The following is a 14,865-nucleotide window of genomic DNA, read 5'->3' on the forward strand; positions in this document are numbered from 1 at the left end:
CTGACAATGACGTCACGTCTTTGTGACGTCATTGTCCTTACCTGTACTTTTACGTAAAAAGGTGTGCACAGCTCGTATTTCAGTTTGAGTACTCGGTATACAAATTACAAAAATCCCCACTTTTAGACTGTTAGAAATCGAACTAATGGACGATATATAGGCCTATCTCATTGCATATTCCACAATCAGTTTGATAGATACAGGTAGATCGCGATACGTTATGCTTACGCATCACGATGCGTGGGACACCAGGCCTGAGTACTCTGCCATTCAAGAGACGGAGTAATGTTATGTAGGGTTATGATAGCTCTCTCAATCACAGAATATTCTATAGCTCAAATACGGGATGGCTGACTACCACACCGTAGACAAAGATACATTGATCATTTTGAAGTTCGCCGATAACAAATATTTCGCTTATTCACAACCAATAGGTAGGATTTTCCTTTGTCACTGTCACATATAAAGAATATTATAAATACTTATAATAACAAATAGTGTTAGTGACAGTGCCAAAGGAAAGTTCTTTCACCGTTCAATTTTTTAAATTAAATAGGTTACCAGCGTGCTCTTTTAAATATGTGTTTTTTATGATACGTTATTTATGTTTTTAACCTCTTTTTATAATAGGAAATAGGAATTTAATAGGGCGGTGCGCTGCTCCTATCCTAGGGTATGCAACATGGTTCTATACCATACTTGTATGCGCTAGGTTTCTAAATTAAAGTGGTGCCAGCGTCTAATGAATGGCATAACGTTCTGTTTCTCCAGGATTATAGAGAGGCGCCCCTGGACTTGGAATCGCCAGGATACGTTTTTACATTGCCAGACTCACCAGACGCTTAACTTTCCCTGTTTAAATACTTTTTAGGTTTTTTTTTCTTCTTTTTTTTTAGTAGCATCGTTGGCCCTTGGGCCTAATTTTTTATGGGGGCACCGAGACTGGAGGGCACGACGGTTGGGTTGGCCGAGGGGGGGGGGTGTGCCTGGGGGGGTGCTGGGTGGGTGGGGGATACTCCACCGGAAGATGGTTAGGGCGGTAGGCGTAGGCGGTTTTGGCCATAAGGGTTGTTAGGTTTGTCCGGGGGACTGCCCCTCCCCCCCCCCCCTCAGGAACCTTCCCCGGTTTCGGCCACACCGAAGTCCCCAATACGATGGGTGCCCCAAAGTAAAACATATCCCCCTATTAACAAAACCTCCTGTGGCTGAAGCCTAACCTCCTAGTCACCTGCCACCCCTATTTTGAGGGCTAATTAATATTTTTTTTTTTTAAATTAAAATATATTTATATTTAGGACTGCCCGATCTAAATTTGCGTTACAAATTGTTAGTTGTTTGCTGTATATTAAATATTGTTTGGGAAAATAACGCACACAATTATTTATTGTAAAGTCCTTTTTCCCTGTTTATTTAAATATCAAAATTGCCCCAGTAATTGTTCTGTCCCAGGTTGGACTACTGGCATCCGGTGGCCGAACCTGGGATAGACATGCTCGAAACCTTCGTGGTATAGGAGCATGTAAATATTTTATTGATTGATTGATTTCACCGTTCAACTGATTGGTTTTTTTTCTCGTTCCAACCAGTGCACCACAACTGGTCAAAGGCTGTGGTATGTGCTTTCCTGTCTGTGGGAAAGTGCATATAAAAGATTCCTTGCTGCATTTGGAAACATTTAGTGGGTTTCCTCTGATGACTATGAGTCAGAATTACCAAATGTTTGACATCCAATAGACGATGATTAATTAATCAATGTGCTCTAGTGGTGTTGTTAAAAAACAAAAACTTTTTAAAATTATTATTACAGTCCAAAAATAACAAGCTCATTACTTGTTTCGTCAGTATCAAATGTTGCCATTCTAGTCATTTTGAAGTATTTATCAGGAAGTATGCTTGGTATCTAAAGTTGAATGATTCATTAACTTATAGTAAATTAGTTAAGACACTTGCTTGCCTGATATGCAGTCGGTCCAGGATTGATCCAGGGTTGAAAATTAACATGAAAACCATGGTCGTCAGCAGGCCAGTTGACAAAAATTTTTACTGGCCCTTCTCAAATTAACTAGCCCTCCAATTTAACTGCACAGCGAAAATCAAAACTAGAATTTTTTTGTTATAATAATAACCATGTATATAGTCCGTTTGCGTCAAAAGGAAAACAATGAATTGACAGGTAACTTCATAATGAATAAAGTTAAAATTCGTATTAAAAACATATTAAGTTTTAAACCCATACCAACCCAAATAACATTTTTGTAAAAAGAAATCCATTATAAATAAAAAAATGTTTCTTTACAAATTACCATTAAATGAATAGAATAGGATGAATGAATGTTTAACGACACTCCAGCACGAAAAATGCATCGCCTATTGGGTGTCAAACTAACCATTAAATGATACAGATTAAATATAATTTTTAATACAGGTGTAAAGAAAAATGCTAGAACAGCCAATGTATGCAGCTTCACTTGCATTATCGCTGAAGTAATCGAAAGTGAAAGTGAAAGTACAAAGTGACTGAAGTCTTAAAAGGTAGAACTTCGTGTTTTAGTAAATGACTATATGAGTGGCAATCCTCTTCATGACAATGCAAGAGGGATGAACTCTTCAGTAAAGGATTTCTTCGGGAATGGCTGTCCTCCTATAGACAAGGCACTACATAACGATGGAATCATCCACTATTTTGCCATTCGACTCTGCATTGTGCAGAGATATGGCCCTGATCTGGTATTATGGTTTTGTCGTTCAGATTACCTTGGATGTGCCATCAATTGCCTTAAAACCTGTATCAGAAAAAAATTAACCTATGCAGTTTTATAGATATTTTTAAATTATTATTTACACTGAAAACAGTTATTTCAGATGGTATGAGTTTACAATTTAATAGACTGATATTATGTTTTTATATAAATTTTATATTTACTGGAAAATTTCATTGTTAGTGCGAGTTAAAACTACAGGATAAATTTTGATTTTTTCCCAGAATATACTAGTGACCTAATTAAATAGGATTAATTTGTATCATAAAATAATGTCAAAAAGTAGGTCTAGTAGATACTTATGGCCTATCCAGTCCATTACAATAAGCCGACAAATTTAAAAAACAAAATTCAAGTGTCTGCAATATGTTTTGAGCTATATTTGTTTAAAGCCCCAGACCAAAATCGTAGAAGCTGAGACTGAGTCTGGTCAGTCCTGCGCTGTCAAAATATAGAACACAATAATATCTCCTGCCAGGTTTGTTGTTCGCGCCTGCAGAGACGCGGTATCTTGTCACATTGGTCATTCGATTCAGTCTCAGTGCATCGGTCTACAGGCTGGTAGGTACTGGGTTCGGATCCCAGTCGAGGCATAGGATTTTTAATCCAGATACCGACTCCAAACCCTGCGTGAGTGCTCCGCAAGGCTCAATGGGTAGGTGTAAACCACTTGCACTGACTGACCAGTGATCCATAACTGGTTCAACAAAGGCCATGGTTTGTGCTATCCTGCCTGTGGGAAGCGCAAATAAAAGATCCCTTGCTGCTAATCGAAAAGAGTAGCCCATGTAGTGGCGACAGCGGGTTTCCTCTCAAAATCTGTGTGGTCCTTAACCATACGTCTGACGCCATATAACCGTAAATAAAATGTGTTGAGTGCGTTGATAAATAAAACATTTCTTCTTTTTTTCAGTCTCAGTGTGTTTCATTTTTAACTGGCAGTACCATACTCGCCAGACTCTAAAATCAATGGTCGCCCAACGGATCGTTGTAAAATTCTTAGCCACGACTGCTAATTTTCAACCCTGCTGATCTCCATCAGGGTCGTAGCGCTCGTTCCAGCCAGTGCTCCACAACTGGTATATCAAAGGTCGTGCTATGTGCTATCCTGTCTGTGAGATGGTGCATACAAAAGGTGCATGGAAAAATGTAGCAAGTTTCCTCTCGACTACAGGTCAAAATTACCAAATGTTTGACACCCAATAGCCAATGATTAATACATCAATGTGCTCCAATAGTGTTGTTAAACAAAACAAACTTTACCTTTTAATTCTCAGTTAAACGGCTTAACATTTAAGTAACGATTAATTATAAGTGAATCCATATAGATATACAATTTGATGAAAAATAGTTGATATTTTGTCTTAATGAATTTTATTTGTAGGAAGGAAATGTTTTAATGACGCACTTAACACATTTTATTTACAGTTATACGACATCAGACATATGGTTAAGGACCACACAGATATAGAGGAAACCTGCTGTTGCCACTTCATAGGCTACTCTTTTCGATTAGCAGCAAGGGATCTTTTATATGCCACAGACAGGATAGTACATACCACAGCCTTTGTTACACCAGTTGTGGAGCACTGGGCTACGTCCTGCTCCTTTATTTGTAGGATGCATGAAATTGCATCTCTCTCTCTCTCTCTGTCTCTCTGTCTGTGCGTGCATGCTTATATGTATTAGCTCAGTCAGTTGAACACGGAACTCCCACTTCTGAATCGAGTCCTAACCAGATTTGATGGTCTATAATTAAAAAAAAAAAAGTAAACAACACATTGTCTAATAATTATAATTCTGGAAATAACCACAATTACAACACAAATTGCATTTTCACTGTGTCGGCACAGGCACAGAGACACAAACAAAAAAACAAAAATTGCGGAAAAAAAAAAGAGACACCAAAGCATCCAAGCGGATTTCATACAAATTTAATTATAAATGTGGTTTTGTTCAGGCACATACAAATTGTACAAAAATCACATATAATTATTATGCAGACCACAAGTAAGTACATTACAACAAAAATGTTTACAACAAAAATGTTTCATACAAATACAATACAGGTTAAGTGACCTGTGTTATGAAGTTGTCACCTGTCAAGTGAACAAACAGACTAAATGTAATACACAAAATCTCTAAACATCAGGTGCACATACAGAAATTTTAGCGGTGCTGGAGAGTCTAGAGTCTTAGACTGTGATGAATGTATGTGTTGTAAAGTTAAAGTGGGTTTTTTTTTTAAAACACCACTAGAGCACATTGATTTATTTATCATGAGCTCAAACATTTGGTAATTTTGGCATAGTCTTAGTAAGGAAACCTGCTACACCTTTAATTAGTAGCAAGGGATCTTTAAATGCACCATCCAACAGACAGGATAGCACATACCATGGTCTTTGATATACCAATTGTGGTGCACTGGTTGGCACGTCCCACCCCCGTTTTAAAGTGTCTTTATTACACCGGGGTAGAAGAGATACCCATGTGATATTTACTGTTTCTTCATATGTGTGGAATATGCCTTTTGAGAGGTCATGACCTCTGATCAAATGTGTCACACAGTACAACTCCACATAGATCTTCATGCAAAAAGTGTGTGCATGGTTCTTCTGATTAATATTTTTAAATCGGAAAAATCCTTGCTGTCAATTTATATCATTAATGTTAGCAGCATAATTTAACAAAATATATATTTTAATAATTTTGTTCAACCTTGAATGTTTATAATATTTTTTATGTAAATTTCATTGATAGATGTGTGGTTTAGGGAATGTAAAGTTTCATTGATAAATAGCTAAAAGAAGTGACAACATGACAACATAATTTTCCCGGTCTTTAATCTGTGCATTTTCATGTCTAGATATTTTGGAAGTCATTCTGTCCAATTTTTGTTCATTGATGTGTGGTGTAATAAATAAAATACTATACTCGTTCCTGTGTGAGACCGTTTATATTACAACTTGTGTTTTTAATCGTGGTAACTAATTTAGTATTCTCTATTTATTACACACTAGTGTAAGATATTACTCATGTCATAACAATCACTCGGTATCTAACTAGTGTAATATTGGCATGATGTGAGTGTGACGTAGATCACTCTTGACCCAATTCTTCGAAAAATAATGTGTAGTATGTCTTGACATCTGCTTACTTCTGCTTTGCAGCTTGTTTGCAGTGTAATAAATAAAATACTAAATGAGCTTGTATGTCATACCATTTTTATGAAACTCATGAACAATGTCCCACAGACAGGATAACACTGTTCACTCATTTCATAAAAATGGTATGACAGGCAAGCTTGTTTAGTATTCTATATGTATGGAAATTAAAACAATATATATTGGCATTGTATTTCCCCATATTGGAAAATAAAAGATACAAAATGTAAGGTGATGAAAAAAAATAATTTAAAATTCAATCATAGTTCCATTATTAAAATATGAAAGTTACTGATATACATCAATAGATGTACTAAATACAGTCAATGCATATTACAGTTAAATTTTATGTACACCAATCTAGTGATCATATTTATAAAATAAAATGACTAGAAAATACACAGCTTGTTGGGACACAAATAAATGATATGCACACATAACATACAGCTCATGCTTAAATGTAGGTAAAAATACAAAAGTACAGTGAAACCTGTCTAAACTGGACCCTCAACAAACCAGAATCCTGTCAAAACTGGTCAAGTTTCATGGTCCCCCAAATCTTACAAGGAAGGAAATATTTTATTTAACGACACACTCAACACATTTTATTTACATTTATAAGGACCACACCGATATTGAGAGAGGAATCCCGCTGTCGCCACTTCATGGGCTACTCTTTTTAATATTTTATATGCACCATCCCACAGACAGGATAACACATACCACAGCCTTTGATATACCAGTCATGGTGCACTGGCTGAAGTGAGAAATAGCCCAGTGGGCCCACCGACGGGTATCGATCCCAACCATGCATCAAGTGAATGCTTTACCACTTGGCTACATATTCCGCCCCCCAAATCTTACAAATTCGAAAATGTGACACTCTAAATATTGGATCGTGTCTGAATCGGATAAATACTAGGTCCCTGGTGTGATATGGTTTAGACATGTTTCACTGTACAAACGTACACCATCATAGAAATCACTTTAAAAAACACTCAAAACAATATGAAATCAATGTTTTTCACATATTAAATCTGCATAGAATATTTTATGATAATGTTTTGATGGATAGGATGAAAGCTGTCACATCCTCCAGAACTTTGTTATGAATATTTTATAATGTTTTAATGGATGAAGTAACAGTGGTGATATTTCTTATGACTATTTTATAATGTTTCAGTGTATGAAGTAACAGTGGTGATATTTCTTATGACTATTTTATAATGTTTCAATGGATGAAGTAACAGTGGTGATATTTCTTATGACTATTTTATAATGTTTCAGTGTATGAAGTAACAGTGGTGATATTTCTTATGACTATTTTATAATGTTTCAGTGTATGAAGTAACAGTGGTGATATTTCTTATGACTATTTTATAATGTTTCAATGGATGAAGTAACAGTGGTGATATTTCTTATGACTATTTTATAATGTTTCAGTGTATGAAGTAACAGTGGTGATATTTCTTATGACTATTTTATAATGTTTCAGTGTATGAAGTAACAGTGGTGATATTTCTTATGACTATTTTATAATGTTTCAATGGATGAAGTAACAGTGGTGATATTTCTTATGACTATTTTATAATGTTTCAGTGTATGAAGTAACAGTGGTGATATTTCTATGAATATTTTATAATGTTTCAATGGATGAAGTAACAGTGGTGATAATTCTATTTCTTCTGAATATTTTATGTTTTGATGGAAAGAATAAGCAGTCTGGGCCACATCCTTTGATTTCCCAGGAAAAATTTGCAAGTTTATAAGGCACAACACTTCTTGCAGTCCTGTCCACTCTATAACAGAGAGAGGCAACAAATCTAGCCTGTGAGTACTACGATGGATGCCAAGCTGTGGGGCTCTGCAAAAGATTGATGCCCAACAGCCCTTCTTGCAACTTTCATGGGACAGAGGATATAATACAACCAATCAAACGCTGAAGAAGAATAAGGCAGTTATACACTTAAGGTGGTCTTAGAGTTAAGGTAGTTATGCACTTAGAGCTATGGCAGTTATGCACTTAAGGCGGTCTTAGAGCTAAGACAGTTAAGCACTTAAGGTGATCTTATAGCTTAGACAGTTATGCTTTTAAAGTGGTCTTAGAGCTAAGACAGTTATGCTCGTGACAACTGAAAATTATTTCACTCGGGACATAAACATGATAGGAAATGGACAGATAGCCGAGGTGTGTACCCAGGAGAAGCATGCTTGAACCTTAATTGGATATAAGCATGAAAATAAGTTGAAATGAATGAAGCCGTGATTAATATGATTTACCACTCAACATAATCAACAGTTGGTGCTCATGCACTGTGATGGTTTTAACATATAATTCTCAAAACTGTTGTCACCAATTACTGGTCATTACAATTTACAGCCAGTCGGTGGGCCCATTGGGCTATTTTTCGTTCCAGCCAGTGCACCACGACTGGTATATCAAAGGCCGTGGTATGTATTACCCTGTCAGTGGGATGGTGCATATAAAAAATCACTTGCTGCTAATTGGAAAGAGTAGCCCATGAAGTGTCGACAGCGGGTTTCCTCTCACAATATCTGTGTGGTCCTTAACCATATGTCTGATGCCATATAACTGTAAATAAAATGTGTTGAGTGTGTCGTTAAGTAAAACATGTCTTTTCTTTTGTACAATTTACAGCTCCACACACTCCAAAAATCTATAAAACTCTCAGGGATATTTGAACATTAAGGATGTATTGTAAGCTTTTCGTTAAGGACAAAGCATAGGAACAATTTTTTGACTTGTACTAAAAACCGGAATTCAAACAATCTTCAGCTGGTACTAAAAGCTGGAATTCAAACAGTTTTCATCTGGTGCTTACAGCCGGAATTCAAACAGTTTTTAGCTGGCAATAAAGGCCAGAATTTGAACAGTTTTTGCCTGGCACTAAAAGCTGGAATTCAAACAGTTTTTGCCTGGCACTAAAAGCTGGAATTCAAACAGTTTTTGCCTGGCACTAAAAGCTGGAATTCAAACAGTTTTCAGCTGGCACTAAAAGCTGGAATTCAAACAGTTTTCAGCTGGCACTAAAAGCTGGAATTCAAACAGTTTTCAGCTGGCAATAAAGGCTGGAATTGGAACAGTTTTCAGCTGGCAATAAAGGCTGGAAATGGAACAGTTTTTGCCTGGTACTCAAGTTAGAATTTGAACAGTTTTCAGTTGGCACTAAAAGCCAGAACAGTCTGTAACTGGCACTAAAAGCCGGAATTCTTGCATCTAATCACTATAATTTGGATTCTAGTTAGCAATGCATTGTTAACACGAATCACTGATTATCAGCATTTACTGTTCAACATACACATTATATATAATGTATATGTATGTTGAACAGTAAATCCTGATAATCAGTGATTGGTGATAGCAATGCAGATATATAATTCTGATATTTTTTTTTTAATTCACTGGCTCTGAAGCACCACAATACTAAAATGTCAATCACTGATTATATATAATTATTATTCAGTGTAACTTATTTTAGTTCTCACACACCACAGTGCTAACTGTAAGACAGACGTCAATATTCCTCTCACTAGTCACCGGTTATTGCATTTTACCACTCAACGTAACTTCAGAGTTGTTTCATTCTCAAACATCACATTGCACCATGTAATGCAATTCTCAGAAACAAACTGCTATCACCAGCGAACAGTTATTACAATTTGTCACTCAACATAAGAGAGATTAAGCCCATGACAAGCATGTGTGAAGCTCTAGTGGCACATACATATGCACATTAAAACTTATCCGCTCCACTCCACACTCAACATAACCAGATGTTGTTCAATCATTAGTTCTCAAACATTGCACTGCATCTTGTAATATAGTTCTGAAAACTGGTATCGCCAAGTTAAATGATTGGTTATTACAATTTATCCCTCAACATAATCCATATGTTGTTCATTCATTTGTTTTCAAACACTGAATTGCTTCTTGCAATGTAATCCATCACCATCGACAAATTATTACAATTTATCACTCAACATATCTCCACGTGTTTTCCTTCATTAGTTCTAACATAACATTGTATCTTGTAATGCATGACTTTGTTCATTCGTTAGTTCTCAATCACTGCATTGCATCTTGTAATGTGATTCTGAAACTGCTATCATCAGCGACAAATTACTACAATTTAACACTCAAAATAATTCATGACTTTGTTCATTCATTAGTTCTCAAACACTGCATTGCATCTTGTAATGAAATTCTGAAAACTGCTTTCAGCAACAACACATTATTACAGTTTATCACTCAACGTAACTCCAAATGTTCTTCTTTCGTTAGTTCTCAAACATTGCACTGCATCTTGTAATGTAACTCTCAAAACTGGTCTCACCCACAGATGATTATTACAATTTAAAACACTCGACTTTTCGTTAGTTCTCAAACATTGCATTGCATCTTGTAATGTAATTCTGAACACTGCTCTCACCAACGAACGATTATTACAATTTAAAACACTCAGCATAATTCTCGACTTTGTTTTTCGTTAGTTCTCAATCACTGCATTGCATCTTGTAATGTAACTCTGAAAACTGCTCTCACCAACGAACAGTTATTACAATTTAAAACACTCATTGTAATTCTCGACTTTGTTCATCCGTTAGTTCTCAATCACTACATTGCATCTTGTAATGTAATTCTGAAAACTGCTCTCATCAGTGAACGATTATTACAATTTAAAACACTCACTGTAATTCTCGACTTTTCGTTAGTTCTCAATCATTGCATTACATCTTGTAATGTAACTCTGAAAACTGCTCTCATAAGTGAACGATTATTACAATTTAACACTCCGCATAATTCCCGACTTTGTTCATTCGTTAGTTCTCAAACATTGCATTGCATCTTGTAATGTAACTCTCAAAACTGCTCTCAGCAACAACACATTATTACAATTTATCACTCAACGTAACTCCAAATGTTCTTCTTTCGTTAGTTCTCAAACATTGCACTGCATCTTGTAATGTAACTCTCAAAACTGGTCTCACCCACAGATGATTATTACAATTTAAAACACTCGACTTTTCGTTAGTTCTCAAACATTGCATTGCATCTTGCAATGTAATTCTGAAAACTGGTATCACCAACGAACAGTTATTACAATTTACAACACTCCGCATAATTGTCGACTTTGTTCATTCGTTAGTTCTCAATCACTGCATTGCATCTAGTAATGTAACTCCTACTCTTATCAGTGAATGATTATTACAATTTAAAACACTTATTGTAATTGTCGACTTTGTTCATTCGTTGGTTCTCAATCATTGCAATGCATCTAGTAATGTAACTCTGAAAGCTGCTCTGCTCTCATCAATGAACGGTTATTACAATTTAAAACACTCATTGTAATTGTCGACTTTGTTCATTCATTAGTTCTCAAGCACCGTGCTGCTTCTTGTAATGCGGTCTTCAAAGCGGAGATATAACTGTGAACGGCGACCCAGTCATTGGTAAACCTCGCCACGTGACACAACTCGGACAAGGTCGTGATTCTTCCATCAAACACTTGAGGGTAGAGTAAGTGATGCCTGCAATATAAAAAAAATAAAATAATAATAAAATAGCGTTCATACATCATTCAGGAAGGAATGAATGAAATGTTTTATTTAGCGATGCACTCAACACATTTTAATGACGGTTATATGGCGACGGACATACAGTTAAGGACCACACAGATATTGAGAGAGGAAACCCACTGTCGCCACTTCATGGGCTACTCTTTTCGATTAGCAACAAGGGATCTTTTATGGTACATGCACCATCCCACAGACCGGATAGCACATACCATGGCCTTTGATATACCAGTCGTGGTGCACTGGCTGAAGCGAGAAATAGCCTAACGGGGCCACTGACAGGGATCGATCCTAAACCGACAATGCATCAAGCAAGCGCTTTACAACTGGGCTACGTCCTGCCCCTAAAAATCTGTGTGGTCCTTAACCATATGTCTGACGCCATATAACCATAAATAAAATGTGTTGAGTGTGTCGTTAAATAAAACATTTCTTTCCTTTGCTACTAATTGATAAGCGTAGCCCATGAAGTGGCGACAGCAGGTTTCCTCTCTCAATATCTGTTTGGTCCTTAACCATATGTCTGACGCCATATAACTGTAAATAAAATGTGTTGAGTGTGTCGTTAAATAAAACATTTCTTTCCTTTGCTACTAATTGATAAGCGTAGCCCACGATGTGGCGACAGCAGGTTTCCTCTCTCAATATCTGTGTGGTCCTTAACCATATGTCTTACGCCATATAACTGTAAATAAAATGTGTTGAGTGTGTCGTTAAATAAAACATTTCCTTCCTTCCTGTTTTTTTAATTTGTTGTATAAGTTACTGGTTTAAAATTGCCATAAGTGTGCATTTGATCCATGGTAAAAACCTTAAAATCAATTTAGGTAACAAATTCTTAAAGTGACAGACCCCAGTTTTTAAACACTTTGTTTTTATAATTTAAATTAGAAGTACTTACATTTTCTTATTTAAAATATTAATTTTTTTATACTCGAAGTGATTCTGGTCATCCAGGTTTTTGTAATACCCCGATATACATGCTTCATAATGTTAAAAACACACGCTCATCTGAGAAATAATGGTTAGTTATCGAGATGAGCTCTAGTTATTTGTAGAAGGGCATAACTAGACTTTTGAAATGTGTACTCAAGAAAGTAGCGAAATCACTCAAAATCGTGCCATTAAGTCACTAGTAATTCCAATCTGTAAAACTTATTTTCTTACAAACGCTTGTATTGGTCAAATTCGTACGACGTCTTTACGACTGTCATATCTTCATGAAACCCAAGCTTTGAATGACGTTGGGGATTCCCCTAAAGTGGAGCGTTAATATGTAATGTTGAGAATTTAGTGCGATTGTTGAAAAGAAAGTGTACTCAAATAGCCAAATTGCGTATAAGCAGAGACATTTTGTACTCAAATGAGTACATTGCGTACACATAGTTACGCCCCTGGTAGACGGTATGTCCCGTTTTAAACATCACAGATTTTATCTACTCTCCGTTATAACCATATCCAGATGTGTTGCATGTTTGTTGATTAACTAAACTTAAGTGTTGATTTTCACAGGTTAAAACTAGGGTCCGCGGCTTTAAGTTTGATTCCTGCAACAGTAATGATAGCACTGTAGTTGAACAACATAAAAAACCCACAAATAAAATAGTCTTTACATCATGCATACACATCATTCTGAAGACCGTGGGAATCCTTGAGTGTTTTGTGTTTCAGCAATATTTAATATTGTAAAATACATGCAATTTCCTAAATTTGATGTCACAAGCTTACATTTCTTATCATTTTTATGTCCTGAGTGAAATAATAATCACAAGCTTTAGCGAATGACCTTGAAAATTATTTCATACGGGACATAAACATGATATAAAATGGCAGCGAGTTTAATATCCTATTTATTACCCATAATTTATATCACTTTTTAATTTATATCACTGAACTTGTTTGACTGACATTCCAGTAAGGTTGCTGTGTGCAAATCGTATGACGTCATTATATGACGTCAATGTGTTACATCCCGCTTTCTTGCCCATTGAACAGGGTTATCCAGCTTCTGCACGGTGCTAGAAAAATTGGTCTGACCCGAGGGCTAGACGATTTCTACAGAAGCGTGATGTCATAACTCATGTTTTATGATGATAGACATCATAACTTATGGTTTTCAAAATTCTTTTTGCCATTTCACATTGTAAAATTGTTTTAAAAATATTTAAACAAATTAATATTTTCAACTTTATATTTGTTGCATTTTTATGTCGTTGCATAAGATGGACTATCTTTTTCAGCATATGATTAAATGAGTTTCATTGTTTGTAGGTGAAATGTTTATGAATCGTTCAACAATAAACAAACTGTACGTAGCTTACAAAATTAATAACTGTAATTAAATGGGCAAGAAAAAGAATCAATCACTGTGTGAGATATAGATAAGGCAATTGCAACCCTTGGGACAAAGGCCTTGGTAAACCTCGGCCCTCACAAAAACCATTTTGTCCCTCGGGTTGGAATTGCCTTATCTATACCTCACAATGGTGATAGATTCTATCATGACGTTCTAGTGACACTTCTACCAAGATATTTTTTATCCATATGGGTAATCATTTCCTTTAGTAATTTTTGAGTGTACTCATATTATTAAACTTTCATGTAGGAGACTGGTACAAATACTACAAGACAGATTGGATACCTGTATCATCAACTCACCATCAGCTGACAAATTATTATTTTTTTAAATTTATATTATTCACTTGTCTTATAAACTTTACCTTTTATGACGTGAAGCAGTGATGAAGATTCGTTCAAACATCATTTTGACTTCGTTTGTTGAGTGAATTCCCAGCTTGTCGGAATTCTCTTCGTAGATTTTGATGAAATCGTCAAACGCAGTGGCTATCTTCAGCAAATCTTCGGCAGCTGACACCTCTGATTCTAAAACAACAAACACAAATGTAAACCTTATGTACTGTACTACTGTACAACATATTCAGCAATTCCTAACTAGAAATATGGATATGACATTAGCTAAAGTTTGTTTGTTTTGTTTAACGATACCACTAGAGCACATTGATTAATTAATCATCGGCTGTTGAATGTCAAACATTCAGTAATTCTCACTCGTATTCATCAGAGGAAACCCGCTAAATTTTTCCATTAGTAGCAAGGGATCTTTTATATTCACCTTCCCACGGACAGGAAGGAACATACCACAGACTGGAAAGGAGAAGTTGGATGTATTGTGGTCAATTGGTGGGGTGTTTGTCACATGGTCACATGGTTACCTGGGTTCAAGGAACGGGGTGTGTTGCTTATGTGCCCAGAATAAACAAATTCACAACCCACATTGAGTTGTTGTTCCTTCGTGGTATCATCGGTGACGTATAATGTAGCTGTTA

The 14,865-nt window shown here is 36.0% G+C and overlaps 1 protein-coding gene across 2 annotated transcripts in view; it reads right to left on the reverse strand.

The window, feature by feature from the left end:
* Positions 1–4,267: 4,267 nt before the first annotated feature.
* LOC121372287 (glutamate carboxypeptidase 2-like) overlaps positions 4,268–14,865 on the reverse strand; it is a 73,707-nt gene continuing 63,109 nt past the window's right edge. The window contains exons 11-13 of one of the 2 annotated variants that reach the window (XR_005957914.1): positions 14,239–14,401; positions 9,435–11,473; positions 4,268–4,508 (exon numbers count right to left, since the gene is read on the reverse strand). Coding sequence is in view for 1 of the 2 variants with exons in the window: in XM_041498582.1 (XP_041354516.1) it covers positions 11,308–11,473; positions 14,239–14,401 (329 nt within the window). In the remaining variant the exon portion in view is untranslated. Of the gene's footprint in view, positions 4,509–8,436; positions 11,474–14,238; positions 14,402–14,865 lie in introns of those variants that run through there. The other variant, XM_041498582.1, reaches the window with a different exon arrangement.

The sequence above is a fragment of the Gigantopelta aegis genome, chromosome 1, assembly GCF_016097555.1.
Source record: "Gigantopelta aegis isolate Gae_Host chromosome 1, Gae_host_genome, whole genome shotgun sequence".
Classification (NCBI taxonomy): Eukaryota; Metazoa; Mollusca; class Gastropoda; order Neomphalida; family Peltospiridae; genus Gigantopelta; species Gigantopelta aegis.